Genomic DNA, 20,217 nt, shown 5'->3' with positions numbered 1-20,217 from the left:
AAATTGAATAAATAAGTTTACAAGAAATAATTAACACAATAATTTCATTTATATTTTAACAATATTATATAACAAATTTTTAAATATTTAATTTTAAACAAATTTTCTATATTAATATAGTGACAAACTCAAATATCGAATAATTCGCACGAGTCTTTAACTAGTACATACTTTAAATTTTTTACCACTAAATCGACCCTAATGGCTTAGAACATAATTTCTTTTAATTCAGTTTTTTTTTCTACTAAAAATATGTATTCATTCATTCAAATTGAAAGTACATCGATCATTAATTACAAATTCAAGATTGCTAAAAACTGAAAAAGGCGAATCTACAAACAACTTTGCAGCACCTAGGTTAATAGCATACAACGGCTCATGAAAGTGCCTACAAATATGACAAAATAAAAGTAACCGGAATCTTCATACTCCCGGATCTGCAACATTGACGTCCAAGTCTTTATCAAATCTGTAATGAGTTGAGGTAAATATGTCAATTTGAATCAACAAAACAGACAAACGTCGCACTAGATGATGATAAACACAACGCCGCACGAGACAACCACAAACACAACGCCGCACAAAACGAATACTTATTTAAATGAAAAGAAAAACAAAAATAATTTAGAGGGGTGATTTTGGGTCAAAAATTGACCCTAAAACCACACCTCCTTGATGGATGAACAAAAGAAAAAACTAGGGTTGAAGTGGGCGGCGGCTGTGTGTGTGTGATCGCGTTAATGTTGTTCAGCATAATATTTTACTAGCAGCTAAAATAATGTTTCTTTTAATTCAGTTGAGAAAGAAGTAATCCAAAATAAATAAATCAAGATTCACCCTCGGTTGCATGGAAGCCATTCGTTTTCATAAATAAAATTGAATTGAATTGAATGAAACAATTATCCTTTGATAACAATTCGCGTCTAACTAGTATATAATGGATGCATTTGTTTAAACTTTTAAAAGACTAATTTTGTTTTTAAAAAAATTTAGAGATGGTTTACCATCTTAATTTTTTTTTTTAAAAAAAGAAATGCGAAGCTCCTTCATTTAAATTTTTGTTCTTTAGAAAAAGAAAAAAAATTATAAAACCTATAAAGGTTAACTTTTCATTTCAAAGCTAAAAATAATTTTTTTTAACAAAATAATTTTCTTAAAAATCTAAAACAAACACTGTTAAAAAAATAAAAGTGACTTTTTTTAAAGAAAAAATAGATTTTTCTAAAAAAAAATTAAAAGATTAAATTGTTTTAAAAAATAAATTAAATTCTAGTATGGACATGTTCGACATGGAATATGCCAATAAAAATATTTAAAACACTAATGATGATAAGTGATGTCTATTTACAGATAATGGTCACTATAATTTTTATAATTGAAAAAAATGACTTAATTTATAGTATCAGTTTGATTAAAACAACGAAAAATAAATATGCCTATGGTATTGAACCAGTAAATGCATGTGTTATAGCCATTGAAAAAAAAAAAAATGCATGTGATCTCTTTGTTTTGATTGATGTCAAAAATAGGTTTAAAGTAATTTGATTTGAAGTAGGCAAAAAATTGGCTAAAGTTTTTCTAAAAGGCTTTTTGAAAAAACACATTAAACATGTTTATTCTTCAAAAACTTGGTTTTTGAACTGGTGCATACAAGGGAATGAACCACTTCTGGATAGATGTTGTCGATCCAAAACCGCTTCTGCAAGCGAACTCATATTTCGAAAAACTTTCAAAGTTAATACTACAACTTATTCACCCCCTCTAAGTCATTGGTCATACGTCTAACAATTGGTATCATGAGCTCCGGTTTGTGTTTACTAACTCGATAGAAATATGGTCATAGAAATATTGCTTTGATCATAAAAAGAATCCTAAAATCCAAAGATGATAATCATCATCTTCATAATCATTATAATCACCATAGTCACTTTTTCATATACTTGTGCGGTATCGCCCTTCGAAAAGGAACATCCACGCTATTAGAGACATTATTGCAAAGGTCATGGTTGGAATATTGAATTCCTTACTTTTTCACACTTAAAAAGTGCGTAAATGTAGCGACCAAATTACTTGACGAAAAGAAAAGAATATTTGCAGCACAACGCAAAATCTATTGTATTAGTGGTTTGTGTTGTATATAAAGCAAAGAAATGACAGGAATAAACACATATAGCATATGAGTTGAAATGGGGAATTCTCTTTCAGAGTTAGAGCAGCCACCACCACCACAAACACATCAACAACATTCTCAGTCACAACCACAACACCAACCAAATGAACCAACCAATAAGGAAGAATTAAGATTACCATCCAGAAGGGAAAATAATTTGTTGCTGTCTCCACAACATAATTCAGAAGCCTCTAAAAAGACAGGACAAAATGGAATAGTTGTAAAATCCAATGAGACTCAATCAGCTGCTAAACCTTTGATCAAACAACAAAGTTTTCCACACAAGTATGAGCACATATTGAAGGATGCAGACTCACCAGTTGATAAATCTTCAAGGGAAAAGCTTTGTGATCAGCTATATGGTGGAGTGTTCTTACATCATAAAACCAAGGCAAGTTCAATTTATTCACTTTCAAAAACATCTGGTCTTTCAATTTTCATTTAAAAAATAAATAAATCGAGAAAGGGTAAATCGTTATATATTAAAGTGACACGAATGATGATTTTATGATTACCACCGACTCTATCAGCTCGAGTCTTTTTTTTTTTTTTTAATCATCTAGTTCCTAAGGGAAATGGCTTCAGTAATCCTGATTTCGGTCACGAGGTAAGCAAAGTTTGGCCAATAAGTGTTTCTTTCAGGAATCGAACTCTGGTTCTCTCAAACGATTCGTCCTAGGGAGAACTCATTAACCACTTGAGTTCAATATCTTGGTTCTATCACCTTGAGTGTAAGATAGAAATGAACTATTTAAATGGATGGTATTTTCAAAGAGTATGTAATATGCATCAGTTAATAGTAATTAATATGTGGATGTTAGCCAATATTGAATTTAGTTATGTGTTTCAGTTAATTCTGTTGAAGAGTTTTTTTATTGAACAAATTTTGATGATCAACCTTTTGTTTGTAGAAGTATTGGGTAGAGAAGAAGTCCAACGCAAACTGTTTCATGTTGTATGCAAGAGCACTCTCAATCACCTGGGCAGAAGATCCAAATTATTGGAAATGGATACAACAAAAAGATGCTAGGTACATATAATTTTGTTTTTCTATTATGTTAACAATTTAATCCAAGTGATTGAAAATAATTCCAATTTCAAAATCTATATTCTGTTAAAGTTATTCGCCGCATATATTTTTATCTTTTTTGTTACATATTCTCTTATAAAAGTATATATAAATTAATGCTATCTAGGACTGTTTGGTTAAACTGAATCTTATAATTTTCTAGCATACTCATGTCACATAATTTTAAGTCCTAATTAGTGCAAGCTATGTTTTGCAGTGGCGGAACGACTGAGGTGGCTGAACTGAAGAGAGTTTGTTGGCTAGAATTGCATGGAAAAATTGACACAAGAAAGCTTTCACCAGGAATTTTATATCAAGTTTCATTTATTATAATGTTGAAAGATCCAGCTCAGGGTTGGGAACTTCCGGTAAATGTTCGACTTGCACTTCCGGGAGGAAACAAGCAACAACACAAGGAAAGTTTAATGGATAAGTTAAGGGCAAGATGGATAGAGATTCCAGTAGGTGAGTTTGTAGCATCTGAAAAAGATGGTGGTGAGATGGAGATATCTATGTTTGAATATGAAGGTGGTATGTGGAAGCAGGGTCTTGTCATCAAAGGTGTTGCCATCAAGCCTAAGGAATAAGAAATAGATATTTATGTAATGTGCCAATAAAGCTTCTTTTCATTTATACTAGTAATAAATAAAACAAAACACCATGTATTTGCTCATAATATCATACTATACTGTACTGAAGTATGGCATTGTAAGGGGGAAGGGCATAATATGCATCCAAGTTTGGCATGCACTGATGCAAGAGACATTTTATTTGCCTGTTACAAATTTCATAAACTCTTACGTTGTCCAACCACCTATTATATAAAATACTGTTCCATAGTGTTCCCCTGATCTGCTAATCATATGGTATTACTAAATTACATATAATTATTGTTCTCATGAACTGCTAATTTCTTTCAGCTCACAATTATTTCATTGAACTTAGATTAGCTATCTGGAAAGAAAATTATCTTATTTAAAAATTATGATGATTTCTACAGATATTTTAAGTTTTAACACAAGTAACTAGTATTATGTTTAGGGAGTTTGAATTCCAGATCCTCTCCCAGGTCGAATAGTTCTTCCATTGGACAAAAAACCAAAAGGAAATAAAATGACATTAAAGATAATCATAAAAGGTATTAATTAATAGTAAAAGTTGAGATGCAAATAAATAAATAACAACCTTTCAATTGAACTTTGCACATATGCTGATACAAATGTTAATAGTACGCCACTCTTTATAAAGTCGGATAAGAATGTCAGAGATGGTACTCTTTATCATGATAATTGACACTTCAATCATATTATACAATTATACAATATAGAACATGGAGGAATATTGTGGCAGCATCATATGAATGTCCTTTTATATATACAAATAGATGGAGCCACAATTAAAATATACAGCAGGTATTCCCACCATGTTCATTCACACTTCAACAGAATGATTCACGAGGCATCAATTGAAACAGCCAAAGCATTCAGTTCAATGTGTTGTTTACCGTCATTGCCAGGGTGAACAAAGACGGTAGCATGAGCCTCAGAATGGGATTTATCAGCTCCTTCTTGCGAAACTGATATTGAGCTCAGAGACATTTTATTATCAGTATTGCTTTGGCCATTTTGGTCGTTGGAAATAATTTCCCATTCCTCTTTAAGGGATGTTACTTCTACACCCTTCTCTTTATGCCTCTCCATTTCAAAAGCAGTGGGTAGGATCACATAATCATTGATAGGATTGTAAAAGGGATCAGGATCTCCTGCATTCAGCCAGTGCTTGAGAATCCTAAATAGATGAGGCTCACAAAGGATACCCCGGTGTTCACCTGGGATTCCAACCCTCTCCTCCGCATCGAACCCATCAGCCTGCATAGGAGACAAAGATAGCATCATTAAAACGGGCAGCATTGTGTGATAATGATGGATGTAATCGAGATAAAGGATAAACAGAAAAAGGTGCAAAGGGTGTATGATGCACAAGAGGAATCAATTAGCATTTGGGTCTTCCTTTTATTTAATCATTTTAGCTGCTGCTTCTTTTTTTTTTTTTTTGACAATTTAATCATTTTAGCTTAGAACGTGACATTGTCATTTTCTGAGAAACAGATACAACAGTAGGACCAGTGCAGGAAAACCGTCCCATGAGCAGAGTGGTGTTTGTCTCTATTCAAATGACACAGGTCAAGTCAGGATCTAAAAAGTGAAAGGATCTAAATTGTAAATCCAATTATGAAAATAAGGTAAATAGTAACACATTCTCAAATTCTAGTAGCAATTAGATTTTTCCTACATAATTAAACTTGATCATACATAAGATGCATGACAAGGAAAGAACTCCAATGGATTTTTATAAAACTTTTGTCAAATAGGGTGAAGAATCTGAGGGTTTTGCAGACAAGCTGTTCAACTTGGGCAAATTACCAATTGACCCCACAAAGAAAAATGTCTTTTTGTTTTTATCTTATATATTTTATTAAAATTAAAACTTGATCCATTTCGATAACAAACTTTAATCCTCATTCTTAATAGTCGAAAATACTTTAGTGTGTTGTCTTTCACACTTGTCATACATGTATTATGAGCTTTCATATCATATCAACAATTTTCTCTTTAATTTGTTATTTAATTACAGGAGATTTTCACATTCTTTAATTTATTTATTCAATACTCAAATTTCTTTAATCAACACTAGACTTGGGGGATCTAAGGGGTGGCATCTCAAGTGGTGAGTTGTGGATTAAGTAGGATTTTGAGTATTGGGTGTTAAGAGGTTCTATTTCTATCCCCTTCCATCCCACTAACAAGGAGCAATATTAACCCAACCCACTGACATTTGATGTTAAAAACAAAGATTTAAGGGGCATTCGGAAGGGCTTATTTGAGCTTATATCTTACAATAAGCACATGTGTATGTTAGGAACAACTTATAAAAATGTTAGGAACAACTTATAAAAATAGCTCATAATGTCTATAATCAAACCATCAAGAAAATTTGTATACAGAAGAGGTTGTATACAGAACCTTATTAGATCAAGAAAAATTGTAAAACATTGGAAATGTAAGAAGACCTTTCATGGAATACTTAGATTCAATTAATCACGATTGCATAAAGAAATGAATAGGAGAGTTAGCTAACCTTAGCTGACTCTACTGGAACTGTTCCATCACCATCAACGCACACGTATCTGGCCTGAATATTTTAAATAAAGTTAGCCTCCGCAACCTAATGAAAATAAATGTATGTGGTGTGTGTTTGGTAGTGGTGGTGAGGGGCAGTTTACACAATATACAATGAAGTAAAATCTGTACCTAAACACGTCGAGGGAGGAGCCCCGAGTGTGTTAATAATAGATTTTTTGAAATAATTATACAAATTGAAAGATAAAACAAAGGAAAGAAATGTGGGTTGATATAATTACAGATTTAAGTATAGGCAAGACAAGAGCTTGCAGCATTCCAAATTCAAGATGTGCCACATGTTTGGAAGCCTTGTAAAGAATTTTAAAATTTACTCAATCATGCCTCGTAAGTGCAACTCAATTGGTAGTTGCCAAAGACATTGATTTGCAGGGCGCTGGGTTCAAACCCGGGATACCCCACTTCTCCATACTTAAAAAAGTGAGTCTAGACACTAGACTATACTTGACCAAAAAAAATATATTTACTCAATCATTACATTAATATACACAAAAAATCGCAGATGCAAAATTTCCCAGAATTTTTTCAAACAAAGTATAGATAAAAAGTTGTATTGCAAATTAGGGGAATAAATATCATGTCCACCAAACCATATGGCTTTGCCGACCCTTTGATATGTAAGATGCACTGATAAACATATATTTGGAAAGTGAAACAAATAAAAATGTACCTCCAAATAACGTAAATCTTGCAGATCTGAGACAGGCTTGTCCGCATTTCCATAGCTGCAGAATAGTTGTCATGTAAAGTGAAGGTCATATATATTAAGGGCCCGTTTGGATTGGCTTATTTTTGAGCTTATGTGAAATAGCTTATGCAAATAAATAAACTTTATGTATTATTGTAAGTTTTTCAAGATAGTTTATGAAAAAACATCTTATAAAGATGCAATTTTTGTTGGTAAAAACTTATGAGTTAACATAAAAGTTTATTTATTTGCATAAGCTATTTTCATAAGCTAAAAATAAGCCAAATCCAAACAGGCCCTAAAAGGAATACTAAATACCTCTATATGTGCATGTACAAGACCATTCTAAATACAATACACATTTCTAGGCTAACCACAGTATAACCCAAAAAATTAATAGAGGCATTACCAAATGCTATGAGGTGTCGCCTGACTGGTCCCATAAACATTGTAAAATTTAACACCCGGAGGAAGTTTAGCAGAAGATAGAATCTCCCTTGTTTTGTTTGCCCATTCCAAAATCTCTGTGTTGAAGGGCAGGGAAAATTCCTCACCATCATAGCTAACCTGGATGGATATCACACCAATCAAAATTAAGGTACATAATAGTAAATAACAACCACATCTTGGATAGCGACATACGTTCTTCTCAAACATATTAATGTATTTCTAGCCAGTGTTGTCAAATAGCGGCTATAGCGTAGCAGAATTTTTGCTATGTTTTGCGATATACTATTTAGTACAAAATATTGTCAAACAGTGGCACTAGCATAGTGGTGTTTGAACAAATCGTTACTTTCAGCTATCCACAATTGACAACACTGCCCCTCTCCAAAAACAATTTTAAACCACAAGAATGATTGTAAAATGCTCTGACAATCAAGTTCAACTCAATATAGGGAAAAGGCAATGATTATAAAACGCGCTGAGCCGCTGACAATCAAGTTGTCAACTATGCTACATTCAATATGATGGGAATGTTGCTGTGACTCAAATTAGCTTAAATACATATTGTCTCAGTAAATATACCAGTAACCACTTTTAATCTCAATTTTTATTTTTTTGGATTTAGTCCCTAAAATGTAAAATATTAGAAAATTTGCTTTTGGTCCTTGTTATTTTGGGTTTGGTTCTTATAATCTTTGTTCTTGTTGGAAATAATCCTTCTATGGTCCATGTTCCAAGGGAAAAAAATAATATGGTCCACATATTACAGGGATCATAACCAACATAAGCAAAAATTACAGGGACACAAATCAATACAACAAAAGCAATTTTCCCTATGTTTTAAGGACAAAAACTACGCAGACTAAAAACAAAAACTAGAACATTTGTTGGGGTAAAAACATATTTAAATTTTAAACCACTCATTTAACTAAGTTCTGCTGATATGCAAGAGGAGCAAGGTAGAGCTTGGTACTCACTTTGTTGTTAACAAGAGCTTGCTTAAATATCTCAACGGATTCACATGGCGGATATGACTCGAGAATAACATGAGATTTCCCATCCGAATGAAGTCTTTCACGCCACAATTCCAGAAGAGGAATGTGTTGCCAATCAAAATTAGGACAAGCCATCAGTTCATATATTGATGGACATTCAATCAGCTGTGACATTGGAACAAACGTCAATGAATAATTCGAAAAACAAGGCGTCTAAATACCAAAAGAAATGTACAAACTAAAAATTGTATCATAAGTTCATACCCAAATGCACACAAAAAGAAAATCCACATGGAAGATTGTGCTTAAACAAACAATCGTGTTCGCATGAAAGAAAACAAACAATATAATAGAGAACACAGCATCGAACAATACTTGGAAAATACAAACAAAATCATACATGAAAATGCTATTTAATTTATATAATAACGTTCAACTATAAATAATAGCAGCTAAAAGTATTTTACATTTTTTTCTTAGGTATTATACCACTGCATACTATTTTGCTTTTGATATAGCCATATATATCAAATGCATGATTGTGAGTTTTGATTATCATTTAATTATTTTAAGTTTTTGTCCATGGTTTACGGAAGATTTCATCAATATTTTCTTATTTCTTCATATTGATCAATAAACACTTAATATATCTGCACAACTATATCACGGAAGGATAAACTGCTGAGATGATAAAAATATCTCACATGATACAAGTATAATACTTAGCTCCCTCAAATATCTGTATCCAACAGATATTATAGATAATAACGATATATATACCAAAAGAGAAAGGTAGGATGACTCTGAGAAGTCCCCGTAATAAGGGTTGTTTGAAATAATAAGTAAACTCAACACAAATTCAGAAGGCAGAAATAATTAATTGATAATTACCAACTGGTGCATGCTCCATTTGGAAATAAAAAAGTTTTGCTCCCATCCTTCTACAAAGGACATTCCATTTAAAAAGGTAGAACTGATACATCCAGGTGCACCTGCATAACAATGTTGCATCATGATGCATGTCCAATGGTAAAAAAAGATTTAATAAACCTCTATCTGTAAAAACACAGATGATATAAAAACCAATACATGAAAGGCTGTAAAATCAGGGAGAATCTTAAGAGTTTCTAAATTGAAAGTATTAGAAAAAGAATTGAATCCTGTGAAAAGTTACAAGCCCAACATATATAGGGCTACAACAGAGTAGATACATGGTTGCAATGCAATACCAATACGGCGGTATGACAGCTCAACAAGAGAAGAAATATTACAGCAAAATCAGGCGTCGACTAAAAGCAATATATTCTCTAAAGGTAACCAAAGAATCAATCAAATTAATCATACATTGTGGTTTAAAGTTCAATCACGTTTAGGTCACCATCAAGAGACATGGTGGTAACAGCATTGCCCCTATCACTTTCAAATTTGGTTTTTGCTTACTCTCTTTCACCAAGACATGCACAGCATCATACATAACCTACATCTCCTTTTCTTTCTTATTATTTTTCCTATATTTCAAAATTCTTCCTTTAATGCATACTTTTGTAAATCAAATATTTACTTTAAACTCTATACATTTGATATTGCCTTAAAAAAGGAAAACAAATTTCCAACAGTCCTAACTTTACAAATTGCATTGAAGTGCTAGAAAAAACATCTCCTTCAAATATCCTTAATATATAATTCTGATTAAATATATAGAATAGAATTACTTACCCTGGAATGGTGCAGCAATTGCAATCCAATTCTTCACATATTTCTCAAAATTCTGCAAACAACAATAAAATTGCGGACTTTGCCTATCAGCAGTGAAAAAATTCCATGATTTTGATGGATATAAGTGAGAAGGTTAAATGAAACTACAAAATAAGGTAAAACAGATTTGGTAAGCTTAATGGATGTATTACATCACTGTGCAGGCACATGAAACACTTCACCAAAAGACCACCCATAGAATGACTTATGAGGTTTAACTTTTTCCCTCCAGCAGCATTATAAATTAATTCCAATTTTTCAGCAAACCGATCCATTGTTTCCTGTAACCTGAACGAAAATAAACATTAGATTTCTCAGAGAAATTTCAATTTGTGGAATAGAAAATATTTGTTCGAGACCTAATATTTAGGATTGTGGAAAATCAAATTTGGAGATAATAGTTTGCACGGTTGAGCCTACTCTAGTCTACTTTAGTCTACTTATTTGTCAGATAATAGTTTCATTTTCATGTGAAAATTGTTCCTTTTGTAAGAATAATCGCAGAGATAAATATACACAGCAGTATAGGTATTACTAATAATAAAGTCTATTATGAAAATGAGATGAGAAAGAATATATATTTTCTTTTAGAATGATGAAATGAAATAATCTCGAAATGTACAGATGTGAAGAGTTGAGGGTCTGACAAAATTGACGCTCATTAATTTGGGTTAGTAATGAGAAGGAAATTGACTCATTTTTCAAGGTTGAATGAATCACTATCATCAAACTATTTATGTACCTGTTGCTTTGACGAAAATCATATCCAAAGCCAAAAAGTGTATTTCCCTCTTGATACCCCCATTTCTGCATTTGAACTATCATGTCATGGAAATAATATACACCCTCACTTCCAATTACCTGAATCACAAAATGGATACAGAATTAGACCAATCAATTTGTCATCCATCACCATCAGCAATGCAGTTCACACAACTCAGTTTAAATCAGGCATACCAAGTCAGGATCTAAAACATCAATTGCATAGAGTCCATGCCTATCTTCAGGAACCACAATTGTTGATTTTGGATCCATTGTTACAGTTTTTCCTGGTTGCAATAAACATTATCACAATATTCAACGTAAAACAACACAAATAATTTATTTATTTTTTGTGTTAACCCTCCTTCCGAAGATTGGGGGCTCCGGAAACCAGAGTTTGGCCGCGAGTTAAATAAAACCTAGCCGAGAATTATTAAGCTAAAGAAAGAAATAAACTGAGCCCAACATAATTAATTATCCAACCCTTGTCTCACTGCAAAAGTAGTAATTAATTCTCATATTTTTATCAATATTAACACGCAATTTGATTAAAACACGCATACACACCTTAATTATACTTGTCAAATTTAGAAAAATAGCATAAGTTTAACGTGCTTCAATTAAACTTAAAAAAAAATTATAAAAAAGGTTTACCAGTAGAAGGATCATAACGAGACCAAAGCTTAGTTTTAAACTTGTATTCAGCAGAGAGAAAACGAACCCAAACACGTTCCTGGCTACCATCAGTTTCGTTTACAGCGTTAAGGATGGAGCCACCAACACCAGGTACTAACAACACAGGGTCAAGATTAGGGTTAACGAAGGTTTGGGGTTGTGGTTTCTTTATGAGACGTAGCCATAGCTCGATGGATTGAAGAACGTCGTCCAACAACATCGTCATCGACAAATGGAAACCCTAATTGATGATTGATTGATTAGGGTTTGAATTTGGGGAACGTGTTGTTGGATATTCAAGCACGAAAGAGAAGGAAGAAACGATGATAACGTAGAGATGGATAAGAGTTGAGCTTCTTGTGTCAATCTTTCACGTGGATTTCGTTCTTCTGGTTCTAGTTTTAATATACTTAAATTAAATAAATATTTTTTATGAGAATAAAGTAATTTATATAATTGAAAATTGATAATAATAGGAGTAAAACTTTAGTCAAAAACAAAAAAAAAATATTGAAAAATTAACGTAGAGCTTGTGCAAACAACTTATGCAATTTTTATATATTATTATAAGTTTGTCAAGGTATTTTATGATAAAATAGCTTATAAAATTACAATATTTTCAATGTGAACTTATAAAATACCATAAAACTTAATTTATATTGCATAAGCTGTTTGCATAAGCTTAAAAAAAGCTGGGTCAAACGAACACTATTGATTTGAATTTTTTTTGTCAGGTACCCTAGTAATTAAAAATTTCACTTTTAAGATCGATAAGTGGAGTGTTCGGGATTCAAACCTCATGCTCGGGGATAATTTTATTTTATTTTATTTAAAATAAGTTGTATGAGAAAGATGTAAAAATAAATTTTATTGGTTATATCAACAACAAAAAAAATTTGGTTATTGTTTATGAAAAAAATTAAATGCATGTTAAGTCACTAGATTTGGTTTAGTAGTGAGGAGTTTGAGTAGTATGCATGAGATAAGAAAAATAAGGAAAAACTTTTTTTTAAAAAAAAATATTAATATTTTTTCTTATAATTTGGGTAATTTTGGGATACTTTGGTCCCTTAACCATTTGGTTCTGGGTTCGATATTCGGCCGATGTATATGAAAAAATATTTGTTGGGAAATGTCAACCCCTTAAATGGATCTCAGTTATTTTGGTTTAAAAAAAAGGGTAATTTGGGGAAAAAATATATTTTGAGAGAGAAAGTATTGATGTTGAATTTAAAGAGAGATAGAGAGAGAGAAAGTATTGATGTTGAATAAAAAAAAAAAAAAAGAGAGAGAGAAAGTATTGATGAATCAAAATAAATTCATTAAATATAAGGATGAATACTTAATTTGTACTTCAATCAATTGGTTAGATATTACTTTGACTTTTCATTTATTTAGTGTGGTACGAAATTGGATTATTGAGATTTAAATTAAAATATTTTTTATAATTAAAATAACTTCAATGCATTAACGAATATGATTTTAAATCTTTTGTCACAATTTAGAGACTTTCCCGCTCAAAACACTAAGCCAAGAGACATCATTTGCTCAAGATACACAGATCAAGAGATTTATAATGCTCAAGACATAATAGTCTAGTCAAAAGTCTTCTCTTGCTCAAGATACACAGATCAATAGAGACTTCTTCAATTAGAGTTAATACAAAGATTGTTTGGTTGTTATTTACACTTGAGATTCAAATAGTGGTAAACTTCAATAAAGCGCGGTGTTTCTAAACAATTTAAATATTATAAGATACAAAGTTTGTAAGAATATTTTTAAGTGTTTTGCTTTTGTTTCACATAATATATTAGAGTGTTATGAGCTTTTGTTGTCTATATTCTTGTTATAATCTTGAAAATCTTCAAGTGCTCAAAGTCCCATATATATATATATATATATATATATATATATATATATATATATATATATATATATATATATATATATATATATATATATATAAGAGTTGAATAAAGTCGTTGTTGAAGAGATGCCAACTCACGTAGACCCGTTGAAAACTAACGTTCAAGTTGAATTCCTTTCTTCTCTTGATGAAACTACTTATTTGATAGACAAATCATTTGCAGTACAAGGAATTATCCGTTGAAGCTTTCTTGAAAATAAATTCTTTAAACTTCGTTGATTGTGAGTTGGCTTGTTGAGTGCATTTAATGCAGCAGAGACAAAATACCTTGTTTAAGTCAAAGGATGTTGAAACAGAGTCTTCAGAGGAGTACAATATTTAAAATTGTCACTTCAGAATCTTGGGTGAAGCTTGAATCCTTCAGAGTCTTGCTTCAAATTCATAACTTGTCTTCTGCGTATCTTCCTTACCTGAACTTGTCTTCATCAAAGTCTGTCTTCAGAAGCAGAACTTCCTCTTCGATCTCTTTAAGTGTCTTGATCATAAAATAAGGGGACTAATATTTCTAATTCTAAAATAAGAGAGTTAAAATTTAAATTCAGTGAAAATCGAAGCCCTAAAATTTTGAATTTTATAATAGGAGGAGTTAAAATTCAAAATAAATTAAAATAGAGGTGTTAAAACTACATTTAAACCTAAAATTTAATTAGGAATTATTTTATCTATAAATAAAATTTAAGTTCATTCATGTGAGTTTAATTTCAAGGAATTACCACTTCATTTAAGACAAAAAAAAACTTGAGTTCATTCAATTCATTTTAAATGGAACTTACCGTCGACTTAAAAATATTCTCACAAAATTATTATTAAAAAAAAATATGCTCACAAAATTTAAGTATTTGCTAGGGATAAAAACTTTATTAATTTTTCCTTTAAATTATATAAAAAGACTTGATTTCGTCAAAAAAGAAATAAAATAAAATAAAAAGACTTGATAGAAAAAAAAAAGTTTAAAAAGCCATGGAACATTTATCTATCTATCTATCTATCTATTCTATCTATCCACAGACAGTGTCTAACAAGTATAACAAGTGGACCTGGATTCAATGCATTCAATTATCCATGCATTCATGCATTCATGCATTGTGAGTCTTTGGATGCAAATTTTGGTGGCCCAAATTTAAAAATAAATGATTGTGATTAACCTGCAGTCAAAATTTGAGTCAAAATTTGACAGAAAGGAATCCAATTCCATAACAAGTATAACAAGTGGATAATACTTGTACGCATAATATAATACTAATATAATCTGAGATAAGCATTATATGAAGTGTTTTTAAGAAGAAAGAAACGAAATGAAGCTTGGTTGCGTAATTTCTGGTTACAATAATCTCGTCTCCATTAAGGTAAAAAGGTTTAATTGTCTACTTTGTTTGTATTTTCATGTGTGACTTTGATTTTGAATAATGATGATGATGCGACCTCAATAGTGATTGATTACATTACAGGATAGCGTAAAAAGGGAAGAAAATCATCATCATCATCATGAGTTGAAGCTGATTCCTATAATAAAGACAAAACAAGTCAAGTTGTTTTTCAACACCTTCGCTCCTCCTCTTGCCGCTGCTGCCTTTCTTCTCTTTTCTCCAATTTCCGCCACTCCGGGTTAGCTCCTTTCAAAAATACTAAATTGCCCCTGTTTCTTTATTCAAACTGCACTACTACACATGCCTACCAATGTCATTCACTCTTTTTTTTTTTTTTTTTTTTTTTTTTTTTTTTTACAAGCTGTTATTTAGTTAGTTGTACAAACCATAAAGTAGTAGTTGTTTAGTGGAAAATGTGAATACTATGTTCTTGAAAATTCATTCAAATTTCAATCCAATTCATTTATAGTTTAAAGATGAAATTAAATTAATATTGTTTGTAGGGTATGGTATGATATACAACAAAACTCTAGATACCAAAGGAAATCTATTTTTGTGATCGAGATGCCCGACATCATCTTCCTGCTCTAATGAAGATTCGCCCCTGCTGGATTTGAGTATATTAGTGGAGTAATAGTTAATACATTCACACATCTTGAATACGATTCAAAAAAGACACATACTAGTAGAATAACATATCTATCTAAAATAATGCAAGGTTTATATGAATACTGAAAAGAACCATCTTACATTTATAATTTAAGTATGACATGAGGGAGAGGGACCTTTGAACACTGTATGAGGTCCTCTTTTCAATTTAATTTAGAAATGAATCACAGAAAACTTAAAGAAGCATCTTGGCATTATTGATTCTAATGTATGTCCAAGATGTTCACAAGCGCCGGAAACAATCATTCATGTTTTGAGGGATTGAGACATGCATGACTATAGATTTGTGGGAGAAATTTATAAGTATAGAAGACAACCAATGAAAGTTCATTTTTCAGTCTTGGTCTATTTCAATGGATCTCAATTCAACTTACAAACTCCCAAAGTTGGTTCGGATCAGTGGCATTGGTCCAATATGGTATTGGTATCGTGATTCATATGCAGTTGCTCGATACGAATCACCTAGTTTTGTAGGAACAATCTCTGACCCTTAGTACTTTTTGGCATCTTTAAACAATCAGCTTGCTTTGATTCATCACCATCTGTTGCAAAAGCCCCCTCCCCGGTTTATATTAAGAATAGTCAGTCATGTTGAAATTTATGTGAAATGGTATCCACCTTCTCCAAACTCTTTCAATCTTAAGTCTTAACATTGATGGTTCACATTACGGTGGCAATTTTGCCTTTCAACTTGTAGAGGCCTTATCAAGGATTATGAGGATCATTCATTTGTGGCTTGTAGAGGCCTTTGTTGGCAAGCTCACATTCAAGGAAATGTGTGTAGCTCCCAGTAAACAAAAAGGGTGGAAGCAAGTTGGAAACTTTTTTATTTCGATTAAATTACAACGCAATTGCCCTTCGAGTGTCATTCTCTACCCAATATTGTTGCAGCACTATCTTGTGTTTAACAGTCAAGCTTCTTGCAATTGGCAACACTAAGGTCCAAATAATAGTGCTTGTTTCTAATGACGAGTTACTTGGCAAGGATCAGCCCAATAATACCTTGGCTGCCATTAAGGATGCTTTTAATGTCTTAGCGCATGCCCCTTCAACTCATGATGTTTATTATATCAGGCATTTTTGCTCAAAACTCATATACTGGAGGCTTATTAACAGACTACCATACAATGAGTCATATTTTGGTCATTGGGACAATAGATTACATGGAGAATGTGTTAGTGTAATTCAAATATTTTACCACAAGGCCATCAATGCATTAAGAAGGGATTATCCAGTCGTCCAAAGTCTTCATAAAGATGTGGCAGTGACTGTTTGGTTGATACCAGTACCAATTGAACAAGTTTTGGCTATATTGTTCGACACCACAATTGTTAAAATTCTCTTTAATGTTCAAACAATTGTTGTTACTGTTATTGTTTGTGTTATTCTAAACAAAGGTTATGCTACTGTGCAATGGTTTAGTCCCTTGCAGAATGCTTATGATATTTTGCAAACAATAGGAGTTCAATATTCTAGTACTTTGTTATTAGTGAACCTGCACAGGCCACTTATTTCATTTCTGAGTTCTATTTCTAAGAACATTTTAGGTATGAGGAACAATAGCAACTTGAGTAGTACTGCTCGTTTGGGTCATGGGAATGGCCTAAAAATACAAACATTGACCGAATTTGGCAAGTATTTCCTAACTTAGCTATTGACAAAAGGTGAAGACTCCAAAGGGCCTTTACAATTCAAACAATGGGATGCAGGTGGATGTTATCTGTGCAAGGACCACTTGAATTGGATGTCACTTAAAAATTCGATTTTATCATCCAACAACATTGTCTTAACTTCAACCTTGAGGACAAGGTTGATTTTTAATGGAGGTGGTAATGTTATGATCTCAAATAACACAAGGGAAAATACACACAGCTGTCAATAACCGCAGTTAAAGAATTTAAGGGACACGTGGCATGTGATCCACAAATGAAGAAGTTGAGAAAATGAAAGACTAACAGAAAATATTCCATAGAGTCTTTTATTGAAGAGTTGTTTATCCAAAGCCCAAGCAAGGCACCACCTGTCCACCTCAAACCCATACATTCAGCTAGCAAAGGAGACACCAAAACTTCATCAATTTTTGTTTCTGCAAACAGGACCAGACCTGCAGAGTTATGCACCACCAGGCCCCAACCTGTCCTACCAACTTTAAAACAACCTGCATCAACATTGATCTTGAAGAGACCAATTGGAGGGGGACTCCACTTCGGAACAGCACACACATGGGAAGACTTGCGGGGAGGATTTGCAGAGTTAAATTCCTCAACAAACAAAGAAGCCTTCTGAGAAAAAATAATAGTATCAAAAGCAGTTTGGTTAAAAACCTTTTGGTAACTGTGCTTCCAAATCAGCCAGAGCGAAATACACAACAATTGCGCGATTCTCATCGTCTGCTGATCGGAATTGGAGCTGCTCTGATTAGTGATAACCATATTTATCATGAGACAGTCTGCATGCTGATAAGTTAGCAAACCTTGGGCACGATGGTGACTTCAGGGTGATTGATTGGATGAAGCTTCCCCCTTAACCGAAGCTCATTTTAGATGATTATTGTAGAGGGTTTTCTCTCCATCACCTAGCTAGTTAGCTTTTATTTTTCTTTCCATTATTTATAAAAAAAAAGAAAAAGAGAGACAGAAAATTCTAGTTCAAGAGGAAAAGGAAATATCATGATTGCTAAATAGTCAATGAACATGTACGCAAGGATTGAACCTGAATAATAAACAAGATCTCTATGATAAGGATTCAGATTAATTGTTAGTAGTAAGTGATAAATCATACATAACGTAGAGACTTGAGATGAAAATTTCTATAGCTTCTAACAAGGCTTGCTAAAGTTGTCGTTTTTGTATTCCAATTGGCTTGAAGTTGTTATAAATGTTATTGAAGCATAAAGTTAATGCTTGTTAGCTTCTTGTTCTACAGTTTCAAGTGCCCAAACAATAGATATCCAAAGAGGAGCCACATTGTTTCGCCAAACATGTATTGGATGTCACGATGCAGGTGGAAACATTATTCAACCAGTAAGCATCATCGCCTTTGGCATGACATCTCATCATGTTATAGCAAACCCAAATTAGGTTTTTATTTCTTCCTTATTCCTTTTCCATTTGTTTTCCTTACAGGGGTCAACTCTATACACAAAGGATTTACAAAGGTAACTCACAAAAACCTGATCCTCGTGTTGTGATTTGATAATGTGAACTGATGGATATAGAAAGCACTGGATTTATCAAAAGGGGCAACTGGAATTTTCAGAGCTTCTTTTCTTTTCGACTTTGTGTAATCGAAAATTACTCTGGCCTAAAGTGAAGCGTTTATATGAAAACAGCTTATAACAGTATATACAAATAGTTTGATTTTATTAAACTATTTATCCAAATAGGGATCACTATTTCTTTCTTCTGATTAATTTTATCATATCTTTGAAATAATAATCAAATGTTGGTCTATAGAAATGGAGTTGATACAGAAGAAGAAATCTACCGTGTCACATACTATGGAAAAGGAAGAATGCCGGTAAGATATCATATCATGTATAGACTTGAGTATTAACTCTCTGCCGTAATGATTATCCTTCATCATTCATGGTTTATGGTTAGGGGTTTATATTTCATACAAATATTGAGATTCTAGAGTTTCATGCAGGGGTTTGGTAAAGAGTGCACACCGCGAGGCCAGTGCACATTTGGAGCTCGTTTAGAAGATGAAGAGATCAAGATATTAGCCGAGTTTGTCAAGTTACAGGCTGATCAAGGGTGGCCAAGTATAGAAACTGGAGAAAAATGATTTAACAGTTAACCTCCATCTTCCATCTTTGTTTTTAACACTTTTCCAACAATGACCTCTATTTCACTTCACAATGTCCCATTTTATTAAACTTGTGATTCTATTCTATTATTCTTTAAAATTAAAATAAGAAATTAATTAACCATTAAATTTATTATCTTATATTATTAAAACCCACTTGGATTGGTGTATTGGTATTAACTTGGGAGCTGGGAGTGTGCTCCTCTTGAGGCCCGAGATTCGATTCTCTCTGGTGCAAATTTGGGTGGACTAATTTAAGTTCTTCAAAAAAAATTATCTTATATTATTAAATAATTATTAATTAAGTTGATCTAATTTTTAAAACTAATAAAAATCAATTCAGTAATTTAAATTAATTAATTGTATTCGGACAAAAAATTAAATTAATATATGTTTTTAATCAAGGATATTTTTTATCAATACTTCATTCTCTCTTATTTTTCTTATACCAATCAATACATTAAATTCACTCAATTTCTCATTTTTTCTCTCTTCCCACTTTCTCTTGACAACCAATCATACCCTAAATAATTTTTTATTTGCAACATACCGATTATTATATTTGAACGTACCAGAATCTAAAAAGCATACCGACTATATATACCCCTAACTTACCGAATTGAATTACGACCGATGTGACTATGTTCTAGAGGTAAGAAGGAATTTTGGGTTAGTACTTTTCT

At 32.3% G+C, this 20,217-nt stretch overlaps 3 protein-coding genes across 4 annotated transcripts; 2 read left to right on the top strand and 1 right to left on the bottom strand.

The window, feature by feature from the left end:
* Positions 1-1,947: 1,947 nt before the first annotated feature.
* On the top strand, positions 1,948-4,098 carry LOC123907901 (protein PHLOEM PROTEIN 2-LIKE A1-like). 2 transcript variants are annotated; one of them, XM_045958357.1, is made up of 3 exons: positions 1,948-2,561; positions 3,082-3,200; positions 3,457-4,098. In XM_045958357.1, exons 1-3 carry the CDS (start codon positions 2,187-2,189, stop codon positions 3,824-3,826), a joined length of 864 nt encoding a protein of 287 aa, XP_045814313.1. In that variant the 5' UTR covers positions 1,948-2,186; the 3' UTR covers positions 3,827-4,098. The 2 variants fall into 2 exon arrangements, with proteins under 2 accessions (XP_045814313.1, XP_045814314.1); XM_045958358.1 differs by having other exon boundaries at positions 2,030-2,561; positions 3,085-3,200.
* Positions 4,099-4,413: 315 nt separating this feature from the next.
* Positions 4,414-12,201, bottom strand: LOC123907900 (lecithin-cholesterol acyltransferase-like 4). Its single transcript, XM_045958356.1, has 11 exons — positions 11,741-12,201; positions 11,282-11,373; positions 11,067-11,185; positions 10,477-10,612; positions 10,286-10,337; positions 9,461-9,561; positions 8,552-8,734; positions 7,537-7,694; positions 7,110-7,164; positions 6,378-6,431; positions 4,414-5,107 (listed from the first exon to the last, which is right to left on the bottom strand). The coding sequence occupies exons 1-11, from the start codon at positions 11,985-11,987 to the stop codon at positions 4,691-4,693; spliced, it is 1,614 nt and encodes a 537-aa protein (XP_045814312.1). The 5' UTR covers positions 11,988-12,201; the 3' UTR covers positions 4,414-4,690.
* A 2,687-nt stretch (positions 12,202-14,888) lies between these two features.
* LOC123907899 (cytochrome c6, chloroplastic) lies at positions 14,889-19,677 on the top strand. The gene is made up of 6 exons (XM_045958354.1): positions 14,889-15,034; positions 15,137-15,293; positions 18,650-18,747; positions 18,850-18,881; positions 19,180-19,243; positions 19,373-19,677. The coding sequence occupies exons 1-6, from the start codon at positions 14,984-14,986 to the stop codon at positions 19,511-19,513; spliced, it is 543 nt and encodes a 180-aa protein (XP_045814310.1). The 5' UTR covers positions 14,889-14,983; the 3' UTR covers positions 19,514-19,677.
* Positions 19,678-20,217: the final 540 nt, after the last annotated feature.

This window comes from Trifolium pratense, linkage group LG2 (assembly GCF_020283565.1).
Source record: "Trifolium pratense cultivar HEN17-A07 linkage group LG2, ARS_RC_1.1, whole genome shotgun sequence".
Classification (NCBI taxonomy): domain Eukaryota; kingdom Viridiplantae; phylum Streptophyta; class Magnoliopsida; order Fabales; family Fabaceae; genus Trifolium; species Trifolium pratense.
This window is presented reverse-complemented; position numbering and strand designations above follow the sequence as displayed.